The sequence below is a fragment of the Lepidochelys kempii genome, chromosome 8 (genome assembly GCF_965140285.1).
Source record: "Lepidochelys kempii isolate rLepKem1 chromosome 8, rLepKem1.hap1, whole genome shotgun sequence".
In the NCBI taxonomy this organism is placed as follows: domain Eukaryota; kingdom Metazoa; phylum Chordata; order Testudines; family Cheloniidae; genus Lepidochelys; species Lepidochelys kempii.
The window spans coordinates 103,626,027-103,640,693 of NC_136387.1; the positions used below are offsets into that span (position 1 = coordinate 103,626,027).

Sequence of the window (14,667 nt, forward strand, 5' to 3'; positions counted from 1 at the left end):
ACTACATAGGTACTCTCACCAGAATTTTTTCCTCACTGTGGCAACGCAGCTATACTGGGCTGGAATGCAGGAGCTGTTTAGCAGTGCATAATAACATTAAACAATAACTTAGAAACCTAGTCCCATTGATCTTAATGACAAACTTCCCATTGACTTCAACTGGGCCAGGATTTCGCCAAGAACAAATAGTAATACCATCTCTGCTTAAAAGTGCATGAAGAAATTAGGAAACCAAAATAGTTACCCAAACTGGCACCTGGGGTTAACACCCTTAGTCTTATGAAAAATGCCATGACATGCTAAGGATCCAAGTTTTACATCATCTGTGGAAGATGGCACTTCCAGGGTCCCACTGCCCCTTGATACCCTGCTGTGGCATTGGTAAGTACTGACTAAGAGTAGAAAGAAACCTACAAACGCCACTTCCTGCAATGCCTGCATTTTCCTTAGTGGCTTCCTATGCCAGTCCTGGCTAGGCGTAGTCCTGTTTAGCTTCTGACAGGCTGAGATGGTATTTCTGCAGATATATTATTATGGCACTACCCAGTAAGAAACATTGTCCAAGTAAAAGCTACTCTGGTAAATGGCCTACCTCTCTGTCCTTCCTTCTCTTTTAATCCTATTTAGATGGAAAACGGGCAATACCACACTTAATGTAAACTAAACCAAATTGTTAGTGACTGTTCTACCTAATGCTGATCACTCCTAGAAGTGGCCGAATGAGAGCACATCCGGGAAACTGGCAATTCATTAGAACTGATTGTTTTATAAATTAAAAGAATTGAAGGCCTGAAGGACCCACTATGTTCATCTATTCAGACTCACTGTGTAACGCAGGGCAAAGAATTTCGGCCAGCACTTAATGCAGTGGAGGGAATTTTTCTTCCCTACTATGTAAGTGAACATTTTTATCCCCATCGTCTTCTAGAAATTCCCTTTGTCAGGACGCGGGCCCTGGGTTTTTGCTGATGATGAGCCCAGTATTTGGATCACAGTAACATCAGAAAGCATATGAGCTGCCCAAATACCTCTCCTTGTTTTACTGTATTTCACCCATAGTGCTTTGACCCCCATTCCCCATCCACCCCTCAAGTTATATAAGCATATTGTGACCCACATTAGGTTGTCAGATATCACATTATCATGTCTGTGGAAAGAGGAAAGTGAGCAATTTGGCTCAAATGGCTTTTCTATGTTCAGCATGTTCCACTGCAAGATCATTTGACTTTTTCCAAAACACATGGAAGCACTCAAAACTTCAATATTTAATATTGCCTTGAAGTGCAAATTGTCAGATTTAAGGAAATGAGAGAGCGCTTATGGCAGTTGACACTGGAACCTAATGTGCAGTGCACCACAAACAGCAGACACTGTGCTGATTTCTAGACTTTTATTATTATTTAGTAGCACAAATCAGACAGTGAGGACTGTGTAGTTGTAAGAGCTGTCGCTCTTTATTTTGCTTAGCAGAACAGGCTGCTTGGATCAAGACTGAGCATGCTATGCTGGGACCATGTCATTGGTCATTGGACAACCACTCCATCTTAAAGAAGACAGCCATAGGGCTATACATAGAACTTCACCTAGGCAAGGTTAGCCCCACTAGGAAGTAGGGGGTCTCAATCCATTGGCCCCTTTACTCCAAGTATTTTATTTTATTTGTATCTTGATTTTCTGATCTGAGGTTATTTTAAGCACTAATGTGCACAGTATGGTGCACATCTCTGAATCTTTTGTAGCTTTTTAGCTGCTGGTATCCTTTATATCAAGTTTATCAGTGTGTGTGTATATAAAAGAGAGATTCATGGAGAGGAAGCATGAGCAAGAATGTCTGTGCGAGAGAAACTAAGGCATTGCATGTCCCTTCACAGGATCTTTAGCATGGAAGGCCATCAGTGAAAGTAGGAAGGAGAGTGTCACATGGATGAGTGTTTGCAGCCAAGTAATTCTATACAATTTTTTTAAGCACAGTTGTGACAAATTCATAAACTTTTTTTTCTTACATGACTTATGTCAAGGAATGGTCCTTTTGTTTACCATTACATAAATTCCTTAGCATTAAATTACATATCTGAGTAAAGCAGCAAGGATAAAAACAAATGTTAATAACTAAATTTATTCCACTAAAATGAAAATGCCACTAAGGTGTAACCGACAATGCCGTGAAAATAGAGCATCCATCATGTAAATGATCAGAATGAAATCCACTTCACCAGCATAAAGCCCAAATAACCAGATCTGGGGGGGAGGGGGTGAAGTCCAACCCAGGGCCACAGCCAGGGCCTCCTTCTCCCTGAAGCTGCAATAGTGATTGTAGCCTTTTCATGCCACTTGATGGAGTGTTAGGGTCTGCAAAGTGATATATCCCATTGCCTTCACCACATCCACACCCTCCATGTTGACCCACGTGCAGCCAGCACACACAATCCCTGTTCAGTTGCTTTTCAATTTCTACCTATGTTTACCCACCACCAGGTTTAAGTGACAGCTTCGCACGACCCCTCAGCACCAAGTTAAATTTCATCATATATGCACACAGTATATTAGTTTTACAGTTTCTGTACAGGGCAATATTCTTTGAGCAAGCTGGAGCAGGAAGACTGTATTAGCCCAAGAAATTTAATTTAAAAATTAGAAAAAGAAATATTTGGTTATCATGGATTAATCAGTGAGTTTGTGGATGTGAATATAAAATTAATGTATCTACAGCAAGTTATTTGAATCAGTCTTATGCTTTTATGCAGCTGGCTATCCCTCCAGGAGTTCTGTTACTGGAACAGCGCTTTCTTTCAATTACTTGCCATGGAAGTTATTTGAGATATATCAGCAAACTTCAGAATCTCTGAGCCTAGTCCTTCCCACATTCTCTTAAAGTGGGCGTACGCTTTCAGTTATTCAACTCCTTAGATATTGCAGTCACATTCTGTTTCACCTAAATATGGAGTATGTTTCCTCTCCAAGACTATAAGCTTTCTATCTTGCGCTAAGACAGGAGACGTTATTAATGACTTATTCTTCTTTTCAATAAACTGTACTTTACAGTGTGGCTAAAATAAGCAAATTAAACTATTCCTTGACCAGTGCTTCACAGTGCATAGATCTCTCTAGCAAACTGAAGTTGTCCTTCCATGGTTCTTGATACTGGCTTGTAGTCTCTAGAAGGGGCTTTTCTTTGTGTTTGAACAGTTGTTTGTTTCCTCTTTAAAGCTGTTTCACTGAGCTGAACAGGCCAAGTTTCTGTATCTCCTAGTGCAGTGATTCTCAACCAGGGGTACACAGACCCCTGGGGGTACACAGAGGTCTTCCAGGGGGTACATCAACTCATCTAGATATTGCCTAGTTTTACAACAGGCTACATAAAAAGCACTAGCAAAGTCAGAACAAACTAAAATTTCATACAGTGACCTGTTTATACTGTTATACAATGCACTGAAATGTAAGTATAATATTTATATTCCAATTGATTTTATAATTATATGGTAAAAATGAGAAAGCAAGCAATTTTTCACTAATAGTGTGCTGTGACACTTTTGTAATTTTATGTCTGATTTTGTAAGCAAGTAGTTTTAAAGTGAGGTGAAACTGGGGGTAAGCAAGACAAATCAGACTCCTGAAAGGGGTAGAGTAGTCTTGAAAGGTTGAGAGCCACTGTCCTAGTATGTAGTCAGTCCATCAATATCTGAATATTCTCTCTGTCTCTCGGCATTAGTCCATCAGTATCTGAATATATCAAATTTTCTTTCATAAAGTATAAATGTTTGGTCTTTGTAATTCAAAAGTTCTTTCAAAATTAAAAGCTGCCTTCAGTGTTTGTGCTATTCTGGAGTTTTTTGGTTTTTTCCCACCTCACAAGTGAATAGGTTGGGGTGCTCAACATCTTAAGAGGATCAGGCACCAAATCATTAATGTTTGTGAAGTGCTTTGAAACCCTTGGATGGAGTGTTGTAAAAGTATAAAGTATTATTGTAATATTACAACAGGCAATATCTTATTCTCAGACACTACAGGAATGAAGCCAGACATCGGCAGGTAGATCCTTTGTCTTTCATTTTATAACACTACCAAAATATAAATTGAGGTGTAAAAATTCAGTGATTATTCAATAGTGTTATTATTCATTTTAAAGAGAACAATGTTTTAATGGTAGCAATAGTCAGTCGAATAACCATATTCATATTTGAGTTCACAATCCTAAAACATAAAATGTGTAACGTTTTACATAGGTTAATACAGCAGTATGTTTCATTCAGGAACATCCATTCAAGTTCATAGTGGAACAAAGCATGTAAAAAAAGCCCAGTCCTGCACCCATTGAAGTCAAAGGCAAACCTCTCAGTGACTTTAAGGTCTTGGTCCTGCTCACACTTGAGAGAATTATAAATCCATATAATTTTAAAAGGACAGTATATGAATCAAACACGTTTTCCATTTACACTTGAATCTTTGAAATAAAATTCTTACAACACTGAAATCTAACCACAAACTTTTCTTCTCTCTCTGAGTTTAAGTATATTCTGACAGGTTTCAGAGTAACAGCCGTGTTAGTCTGTATTCGCAAAAAGAAAAGGAGGACTTGTGGCACCTTAGAGACTAACCAATTTATTTGAGCATGAGCTTTCATGAGCTACAGCTCACTTCAGCAGATGCAAGTATATTCTGCATCATGTAAAGGGCAGAGCACCTATTTTGAGGAGCTGAGCTTTCCGAGTCCCCCTAGACTTCAGGGGGAATTGGGTACACTCACAGCTCAGTAAGGCCTTATATTATGGGAGCTTTTGAATATTTCAGAATGTCTCTGAGGCTGAAGAGATTGAAAAGGCAAGAAGGAAGGATTTTTTCGCTCTGAATCCATGTACTTTTTGTTCCTGGGGTGGCGCATGTGTAGGGAGGAAAGGCTTCAGCTCCACAGGCAAAGCTGTTGAATTCTGGGGGGCTGGTTGAATTCTGGAAGGGGGGCTGATGGCTCAGACTGGTTCAGCAAAGGAAGGGCTCTAAGGGGAGTGCCTCTGAAGATGGCTTATTCAGAGCTGCGAGGTAAAGGTACCCAGAGAATTGCCTTATATATAGGCAGCAGAGAGTCAGGGCAGCACCCCATCACCACACCGGCCTTCCCCACTCATCAGTGACTGGGGGGCCCTCACTGTCACCCTGCCCCAGCCAGAGGCAATGGAGGGGGTCCCCGTTTCTCAGTCAGGGGGGAGAAGGGCGGCCAGGCAGCCACCCTGCTCCCTTTGCTCGGCAGTGGGGCACCCTCAGGGGTGGGAACTGCCGCCCCACGACACCCACCCCGCAGTCATTCGCTGCAGGATCCTTCCAACCCCCCCCCCCCCCCCCAAGTCAGTCAGACAGCCAGGGGCCCCATGACCCATCTCTGAATCAGCCTGTGCTGGGCAAGTCCGAGACCCCCCCCCCCCCTCAGGCACTGGGTCAATAGTGGGGCACTGTGAGCCCCCCCCCCCGCGGTCCGGCGGGGAGCAGCGCCCCTCCCCCACGGCAGCGAGGGGGTGCACAGCATTGACAGCCCCGTCCCTTCCCCCAGTGGGTGGAGCTTCCCCCACTCCTGGGAGAAAAGGGAGGGGCAGCGCGAGCCTTTCCGTCCCTCTTTATCTGCCACCCCACCCCCCCTTCTTACCCGCTTAGTAACTGGGGCCTGCAACCAATCCCCAGCTAGCCGGCCGGCTTCAGAGCCAGCTGATTGGCTAGTTGGTTGGCCGAGCGCCCTCCACCAATCCCGGAGCTCGCTGCTCTCTCAGACAAAGACTGCCGCTCTGGCAACTGGGTTAAACTAATCTGCCCCTCCCCCTCGGCGCGCGAGCTCCACGGCAGCAGCCCCCGCCGGGCCGGCCAGCTCCGGAGCGTACCACCTCTCTCTACAGTGAGGGGGGGGGGGTTGCTAGCAAGCGATTCAGACTCTGCTCCTGGCTCTTGGAAGACGTCACCCGCTGCCTCGGGCTCCCGCGGGCATCTCCCACGCGTCCGTCCCGCTGCAGGGTCCCTACGCCCGCTGCTGCGTCACACACTCCCCCTCGCCCGGGTCGATGGACGCTACCACCTCCCCCGTTCTCTTGCCTGAGCAACCGGGGGAGCGCGCCAAGGGTTAAGGGGGGCGGTACCCTCCCCCGAGCCCCCTCCTCGCGGGGGGAGTGGTTTAGTCCTCAGCAAGAGGCGGTTGGCGACGGTTGGGATGGGCCCCTCCGAGCCTCTTAAAATGAAACCTAGCGGGGCTGGGAGCCGGGCACTGCGCGAGGGACTGGGAACCGCCTGCTCCGCCCTGCGCGCGGGGCTGCGAGCCGGCCAGGGAGCGCGGCGCCGGGGGCTGCCCGCCCTGCCCTGAGCCGAGCGCGGGGCTGCTCCGTGCCGGGCGGTAGCGCTGGCCGAGCCCGGGCTGGGGGGGCAGCGGCGTGCGGAGCCCTCCGCTGCCCGCCTCAGGCAGCCGTGGGGGCGGGGACCCTCGGTGGGTCCGTAACAACCCCCCCCCCCCCCCGTCGCGGCGCGTTATCCGGGCGACCGGCCGCCTCCGGGAGGGGACTCCTGCGGCGAGGGGTCCCGGCCGCCCCGCTGTCGCGATAGTCTAGCGAGGCAGAGACTGGCTCCTGCCCCGCCCCCCCCTTTGTTTTTTTAATTTTTGTAATTAAAATAATATTCTAAGGGGGGGGGAAGTTATTGCAGGACTCTTCATTAACCCCCCCGCCCCGCCCCGCCCGCCGCTCGCTGTTCGTCCGCCGCCCGCGGGAGCCGCCTGGCGCGATGTACAACACGGTGTGGGACACGGACGGCGATGACCCGGACTGGCGGGAGGTGATGATGCCCTATTCCACCGAGCTGATCTTCTACATTGAGATGGACCCTCCAGGTAGGGGGAGCCGGCTGCCCTGTGCCACTTGCGTTCAGGGCCGGGACCATCTTCCCCCCCCGGGCCCTGGGCGGCCGCTGCTCGCTCCTCCTGGCTGTGAGATCCGGGGCGCGCTGCGGGGCGAGAACTGCCGCCCCGCTGGCTCGGACATGCATGGAAACTTTGCGACGACTCTGACCCATTGTCTGTGGAGCCGGGGGGGGTTTAATGGCTTATCTTCGGCAAGCTTCGAGAGCTAAATGCCCTTTAGAGGGTAGTTGAAAACCGGGGGGGGGCAGTGGGGGGAGAGAGACAAGTGCCCCCCTTTTCTACTCTATGTTCCCTTTCGCTCATTGCTGAAGATGATGAATTTGCTGATCAGTTCCCATTCAGTGCTCTCTTCTAGTATCTTTACCTGCATGTCTTTTGTGGAGCCTGTAATCCTTTAACACGCTCGGTTTCTTTCGTTTTAAATACTGTTAATTAAATTTCAGTTAAATAGTTTCTAGGATCTGGCAGATTTTATTCTCTGTAATCCTAGACCTGCACTGGATTTTTTTTTTTTTAAATGCATTCTCTGGGAGAAAACTCTTGGCTACTTTAGTCGTGTTTAAAAAGGTTATTGTATGGAAGGTTTAAATGTAACTTTTTCTAGAAATGGTGTCTCGAAAATGTATTGTTCCAAGTTTGCCTGGGGTAGAGGGCTTTTCTTTTGTGTCCGCTAGGGAGGAGTGAGTGGGAAGTGGGGGAGAGGGCTGATAAATCAGAGGAGAAAAGTTGGTTACATTTTTTCATTAAACTTACTAGAATTCATAGTTTGATTATTAAACTGTCAGAATTCTGTAACCTTAATGCTTTGTATAACTGTATGAGAGCAGCCTTAATAAGCAGGGGGACTTCATGCCTCTATTTTTGTTTAGCTCAGGATGTACATTTCAAGGTCTGTGGTATGCAGAATAAAAGGGCAGTGGAGACTTCCTTTATTATATAAAAGCATATGTGCACTCGCATATTGTTGGAGAGGTTTAAAAGAGAATTTTGGAAGACTCTGTACTCAAAGTATATACTTGCATGTGACTTTATAATCTGGTACAGTAGAGTAGACTGTTCTGTTTCTTTAGATATGTGGCTAATTAGATTATTTAAAGCTTTTCTTAATATTTTTGGCCTTAGCTACCTTCTCATGTAACTTTGACATTTTATCCAAAATAGATTTGATAGAGTTTTGGAGAGAGTGCTGACCACCACTCATTTAAATTCTTGCATAGTTGACATATTCCTAAATGCCACTCTTGAAAGTTTAATGAAGTTCAGTTTGCCTTTCGGTTGTTCCCTTCATTACTAGATAGGCAATCATAATTTCAGTAAATATATTCTAATTTCTCATGTTAACAGCTAATATGTGCCTATCTATAGTAAAAAGCAACTTAGATGACCCCAAATCTTTTAGTGTTGGTATTATGTTTTCAGATGGCCCTTGGAACAGCTCGATGTGTGGAGGCTGCTAGCATATGAAAAGAAAATGTTAATGTCTGAAGTATGTAGGCCTACCTTGCTGAATTGGTCAGAAAATAACTTTTTAATAGCCCCTTCATAAACATTGCTGTGCAACGGAGCTTTGAAACCTGAGCTATGAAACCTGTGCTGAGTAGACTTTTAAAGCAGTGCTTCTGTAGTTAAGGTTGTCAGTATTTCTTTTATGAAGCCTTATTTTCAGGGGTTCTAACTCTTTATGTACAGTTTTAACTCTGGGATGAAATTTAAGTATTAAGGACTCAGTACTATAAGGTGCTGAGAACCTCTTAGAAGGTTACACTCAATGTCTTAGAGGACCAACTCTTACTGTCCAACTAAGAATGTGTAGGCTGGCTTATGTGGGTATGTATAAAATTTCTAACTGCAAGAGTGCAGGGAGGGGGAAGATGATGATGATGATGTTGGTTCCAGGGGTTTTCTTTATCCACAGTATGATAAAATTCACTTAAGGGGCTGGAATTTTTCATGTTCAAGTAGTGGTTGTTTAAATCCCCTTGCTAAATTGTGTAATTGAGACATTTTGGGCCAAAGTGACTGGAATTGCCCTCATTTACACTAGAACTGAATTTAAACCTTTGCCAATAAAAAGTTGATGGTTTTTTAGTGCAAAATTTGTGTCTGCCCAGCAACCCATATCTGTGAGTAGTTGACGTATTGTCTGAATAGCCTACAGACTAACAGGATGCATGGGAAATCATAAAGCCTCTAAAGGAGGTAAGTCTATTGGCTGTCCTCTCACAGTTCTGGAAACAACTTTGTCCTTCACACCCTAGACTAGAATATTGACATTTATTGACTCTAGACCCCCAATGGCTTCAGTCTAGGATGTCTGCTCTTCATTACAGTCCAGTGTCTATAGTTCAGATACAAATAAAAGCAAGGAGAATCTAATGTGAGATGTCACCTTTAACCTCAAACCCATGCAATGTTACATGTTATTGCAGGGGCCTCATTAGGTTTGTATGTATGCAGTTGCCTGTATATAGATGAATATGGCACTTTAGGTAGAGTTAAATTCCTCAGGGCAGAGACATGGTTTTCTATATTCTAAATATGCTACAGTGTCAAGGCTCAAATAAAAGTCACGAAGGGAAAAGCTGATCCTGCTCCTGTTGAAAACCATGGAACTTTATTTGTGTGGGGGGGGGAGGGGAGGGTTCTTCCCCAAAGGAAGCAGCATCAGGATTATAAGCATATGCCAACTTGTTTAAATTTTTGTCCTCTTATTACCTAAACACTGGAATGGGATGGTCTGTTCTTACATAGATTATGGTAAATTAAATCCATGGTTCTAATACATCCTCTTTAAAACATGTTATAAAATTATATGCAGCTAGCATTGTATTTAAAGTTGTAGCAGGAAAGTGACTTCTGCTTTCTTAAAACACCTTTTCCCTCTCCTTGCTTTTTTCTTGGCATGATAATATTTAATAAAATGGATTATTGGCATAATGTGGCCGTAGTATTTGTATGTGGTTTGTGGCTCTGTGAATTGTATTAGCAGGTGGAAGACCAGAACATCTTCCATGGTTGTGAAGACAACTAACCATCAATTGCATGTAATAATGAAAACAAACAATCTGTTGTTCATGCACTACTAGTTTTTCTAATCAGGATTAACATAGACAGATGTTTGCATCACAATATTCTAATATTAGAATAACTCTAGTTAACAATGTTTGAATTAATCTGTCACTTAAATTCAGATAACCATTAACTTGACCCAGTTCTGAGACTTCGCACCTGAAAAGACAGCGTCTCTCACAAATATGTTACTGCATTTAACATAGCAGTAACACTGCATTTAACCACATAGTTGTTCACGTTTGCAACAAGTGAACTTCTGGCTGTATTGTAAGGAGTGTTTTTAACGGGATCTTGGATTGATTTCAGAGGTCATCTGAGTTCAACTTGGAACTGTAGAACATTAAATCTTGATTACCTGCTTAGGTGCCCCTTTGCTTCTGGTTTGTAGGACTTAGAACTACTTCCTCACCCACCCACCCATTTTGAGTTTTGTCTAGCATGTGTTCTCATTTATTTTACCACCAATTTATCTGATCTGTAAAGTTCTGAGAGGAGAATTTATTCTGTCACAGTGCAATGAAAATCAATAGAAATATAATATTTGGCTATGAAATATAGATGTTGGCAGAGATCCTTTGGTTTATTTACAAATTAGAGATTAGTCAGCTTTCTTTTGTGTGCCTTAGAAACAAAACCACAAGTTTAAAGAAGTTTTGCTGATGGGCAATGGGATCTATTTGCTGATATAGCTTCTAATAGTAACTAATTCTCCTAATGCAGTATTAAAGGGATGCTCAAAGGCTGGTAGGCCCAAATTTGACTGCAGCTGCACCAAAGCAGCTGTGCTGCTTAGTGAAGACACTACCTCTACCAACTACCTACACCAACAGGAGAAGTCCGAGAGGCGGTAGCTATGTCGATGGGAGAAGCTCTGCTGTCAACATAGCGCTGTCTACACCAGGAGTTTGGTTGGTATAACTGCGTTGCTCAGGTTTAGAAAATCCACACCCCTAAGTGACATAGTTAAGTCTGTGTAGACCAAGTCTACATTTAAAAAATCAGTGGTTTAAAAAGGCTTAACAAACTGTACAATAGTTAGCAGTGTGCTCACATGATGAAGAGGACAGATAATTCAGATGGGAATGTATATTTCAGTTTTGACTAGTTTTAGGATGATCTTGCCCTTTTAAGTGGTGGTTGCAATTAATTTTAAAAAATACTTTCTAACCGCTTAACATATGTACACTGAAAACTGTAGACCTGTTCCTGCTCCTTTTGTGGTCAAGGGCAAAATTCCCTCTTATTTGAATTAGTGCAGTGTCAGACTCTACATGTAGTAGATAAAATTTAGAATGACCATTGAAGGTGGCTCCTCAAACTTGGTTGGTGTTCACTGGCAGTCAGATTCTGGTGAATAACAAGGCAGAAGAACCTAGATAGAATTTGTTTTCTGGTTACCAGGGATAGGACAGATACAGGTTAATAATAAATTCTCAGTACTCTGCTATTCTTTTTCTTATATCTAAGTTGATTACAGACATTCTTATTACTGGACCAATTCTGCTCTTACACCCTTGCAAAAGTGAATTAAAACCATTGACTTCATTTCACTTCTATATGTGTAGAATAAATCTCCTGAAGTACAGATTTTTGGAGCAAAATTATTTGTGTATGTTTAAAATTGCAGAGAAAAGAAACTTAAAACAAACTTTCTGTAGAGAAAGTAGAGCTTGCACAAATCACTACTTTGGTGTGGCACAACAGAGTGAATAGGCTTCAATAGATGACATATATTTAACAACATTTTATGAAATAAGAGACTTGGATTCAAGCTATTTATCTTTAAACTCAGTGGGCGGGGGGAGGAGGCAGGTGAGGTGTCCGGGAGGATTCATTATTCCTAGACTACTTCTGCCAGTTTTGATTTTAATGACTGCTGTAATGAGTTGTGGGGTTTTTTTGGTTTTGTTATCATTGCATGGCTGACTTTTGCATTCCACTTCTTCTTAGTTCTCATTTTTGGTAGCCCTAAATGTTAGGGAATGTTGCTCTTCATCTGTCAATGAAGTGCATTAATTCAGACTTATTCTGCAGGCTAGGAGAAGTATCCTTATTGCTACAAAATTAGATTACACTTTTCTCTGGAGTACAGGGCTTGAAAAAATGTGAGACTCCTACAAGCCAGGGATTGGCATAAAATGTGGAGAAATGCCCTAATGAGAGGCCTGGCCTAGCCCCCCCAGCCTGTCTTATTTCCTGGGTGTGGGATTTGTTTTATTTGTTCTTGAATGCGATCCCTTGAACCTCTCTGGGAGGCTTCATCTTGTTTATCACCTCTGATTAGTTGGTACCCAACTACCTTCTACCTTTGCTGCTTCAAAGGAGCCTTCTCTTGGAGTTTCTTTTGCTGCTGAACATAGTTGTCCCAAGCACTACCTGCAGAGTCAGATTCGTGTCAGTTTCACTGTTGCCCATGGGGTCCTGAGTAGGAAGTAGTGCAATTGGTTAGTTTTGTTCATTTCACTTTGTGCCTGCAGCTTGTGGATGCTGAGCAGCAAGGGACACTGGCTGCAGGCTCATGAAGAAAACAGTACATTGGTTTGCATTTGGTAGGTTATCTTTGCAACCATGAAACACAGTAACTTTTTCAAAATAAGCTTAAATTCTTCAGAAATGGACTCTGTATAATGGTCCACTCCTGATTTCTTGGATGAGTGGGGTTTTTTAAGCTGTGACATTTTAAGCGGAGGTAGCCAGTTTTTTTTTTTCCAGAGGGCCAAATTTCTTGGCCAAGGTATGGTCAAGGTCCAGACTCCAGAGAAACATTTTTCACATAGCAATGATGATGAGCTTTAAAAAAAAAAAAAAAAAATGCGGTCTGTTCAGAAGTATCTGGTGGTCTGGATTTGGCCTGTGGTCTGCCTGTTTTTAAGCTATAAAGTTAAAATATAGGCTATGTAAGATAAATTATGTTGTGCTTCCATACCTACTAAGTCTTGTATAAGCTCCTGCTGACCAGCTGCTATTTGGTGTTTAAAGAATTTCACAGTTTCATGAGCATTTCTCTGTGGATGGTCTTGGATACCTGCTTTATTTTTTTTTTAAGATTTATTAATGCTAGATGAAGAACTTCTGACAATGCACATAATGAATCTGCATGATGAAACAATTTTGCGGCAAGATGTGGAATTCTGGTTCTTTTCCTTAACTAATGACAGGTTTCAGAGTAGCAGCCGTGTTAGTCTGTATTCCCAAAAAGGAAAGGAGTACTAGTGGCACCTTACAGACTAACCAATTTATTTGAGCATAAGCGTTCTTTAATCGGATGCATGTACTCCTTTTCTTTTTCCTTAACTAACTTCTATGTATATGAGGTGCGTTTCAGTTTTTAAATATCAATGATCCCTTAAAACTGAAATGTGATACCCCTTTCTGTAAAATATTAGAAATTAAAAGGGTACTGAAATTAATACATTCCTCACCATAAAATCTTTCGGACAAAAATAAAGCATTAAAGAGCTGCAGAATTAAAACACTTCAGTGAAGAAGAATTGCAAGGAGGAGGAAATCTGGTGTGATGATGTAGCTGATACCTTGGCTGACCAGAATTTCTATGTTCAAGTCACATTTTCTTTCTCCTAGTGAGCAAATATCCTAAGGCAAACTCTCATTGAAGACAACAGAAGTCTTGTCTACATAAGGACCTCAGTCTTCAGCCTATAGTGATGCATGCGTCTATGTGCAACACTTTCATTACTTTTTTTATTTTATTGTTAAGCCAACCAACAGATTCTGTGAAATAGTTGTTTAACGCTGGTCAGGTTGCAGCTGGTGAATGCGGTATTCTTGCTGTTAATGTATATTAGTTGGAATAGGTAGGCATTCGTTTTAGAAATATATATTGGCACCCATTACTAAAGCAGCAGAGTGCCTTACATCATCTCATGTTGATTGTTTCAATGAGTCATTTCTCTCTTTGTTTCTTCCTTTAGCATTGTTGGACAGTGCCATGAATAATAATTTAATTTGGTAAAAAGAAAAGGTGTACTTGTGGCAACTTAGAGACTAACAAATTTATTTGAGCATAAGCTTTTGCTAAATTCAGTGCCTTGCATAATGACAGGTTTCAGAGTAGCAGCCGTGTTAGTCTATCCGCAAAAAGGAAAAAAAAAAGTACTTGTCTCTAAGGTGCCACAAGTCTTTTCTTTTTGCGGATACAGACTAACACGGCTGCTACTCTGAAACTTCATTGGTGTTTCTCTGTATGCATTACAGTGTGATGTTTTGATTTTTCCTGATATCAGAAGTGTAGAAGACACAAGCTGGATGTGTGTGCTATGTTGACGCAGATTGTTAAATGAGGCCAGAATTTCACCAAAAGGTGTATATCCATTTGAGAAGTCCCTGCTCATCAGTTTTATAAACGTACTACTTATATCTTTCTTTGAAAAGCAGATTTTGTAGTCTATCTGAAAAGTCATTTATATAAAATCTCTATAGGGGGCACTGAATCTTTTGGCTGCTTTAATATTCTATCTAATGGGCTCATCAAAATATCTAGATGTCAAATTAAGATTTGCACCATTGCTATGTAACCAAGGACCATCTTATGCTATGTTGCATTTTTAATGGCTCGTTCTTGGGCTGGCTTGGGGGAGGGAATAGGGGGGTCATCTGTTTTAAAGTCTTAAACTTGATATACTTCACTACCGTGCCCAAAAAGCAATGGGGAAGTGTTTGTGGTTTGGGGATGGGGGCCTAATCTTTAGAAT

At 42.7% G+C, this 14,667-nt stretch overlaps 1 protein-coding gene across 3 annotated transcripts in view; it reads left to right on the plus strand.

Annotated features, from left to right (window-relative positions):
- PIK3R3 (phosphoinositide-3-kinase regulatory subunit 3) overlaps positions 1-14,667 on the plus strand; it is a 347,705-nt gene that overhangs the window by 297,363 nt on the left and 35,675 nt on the right. The window contains exon 1 of one of the 3 annotated variants that reach the window (XM_073357840.2): positions 6,065-6,853. The exons of the other annotated variants lie outside the window; for them this stretch is intronic. Coding sequence (XP_073213941.1) covers positions 6,748-6,853 — 106 coding nt within the window. The 5' untranslated portion in view covers positions 6,065-6,747. Of the gene's footprint in view, positions 1-6,064; positions 6,854-14,667 lie in introns of those variants that run through there. 3 annotated transcript variants of the gene reach the window in all.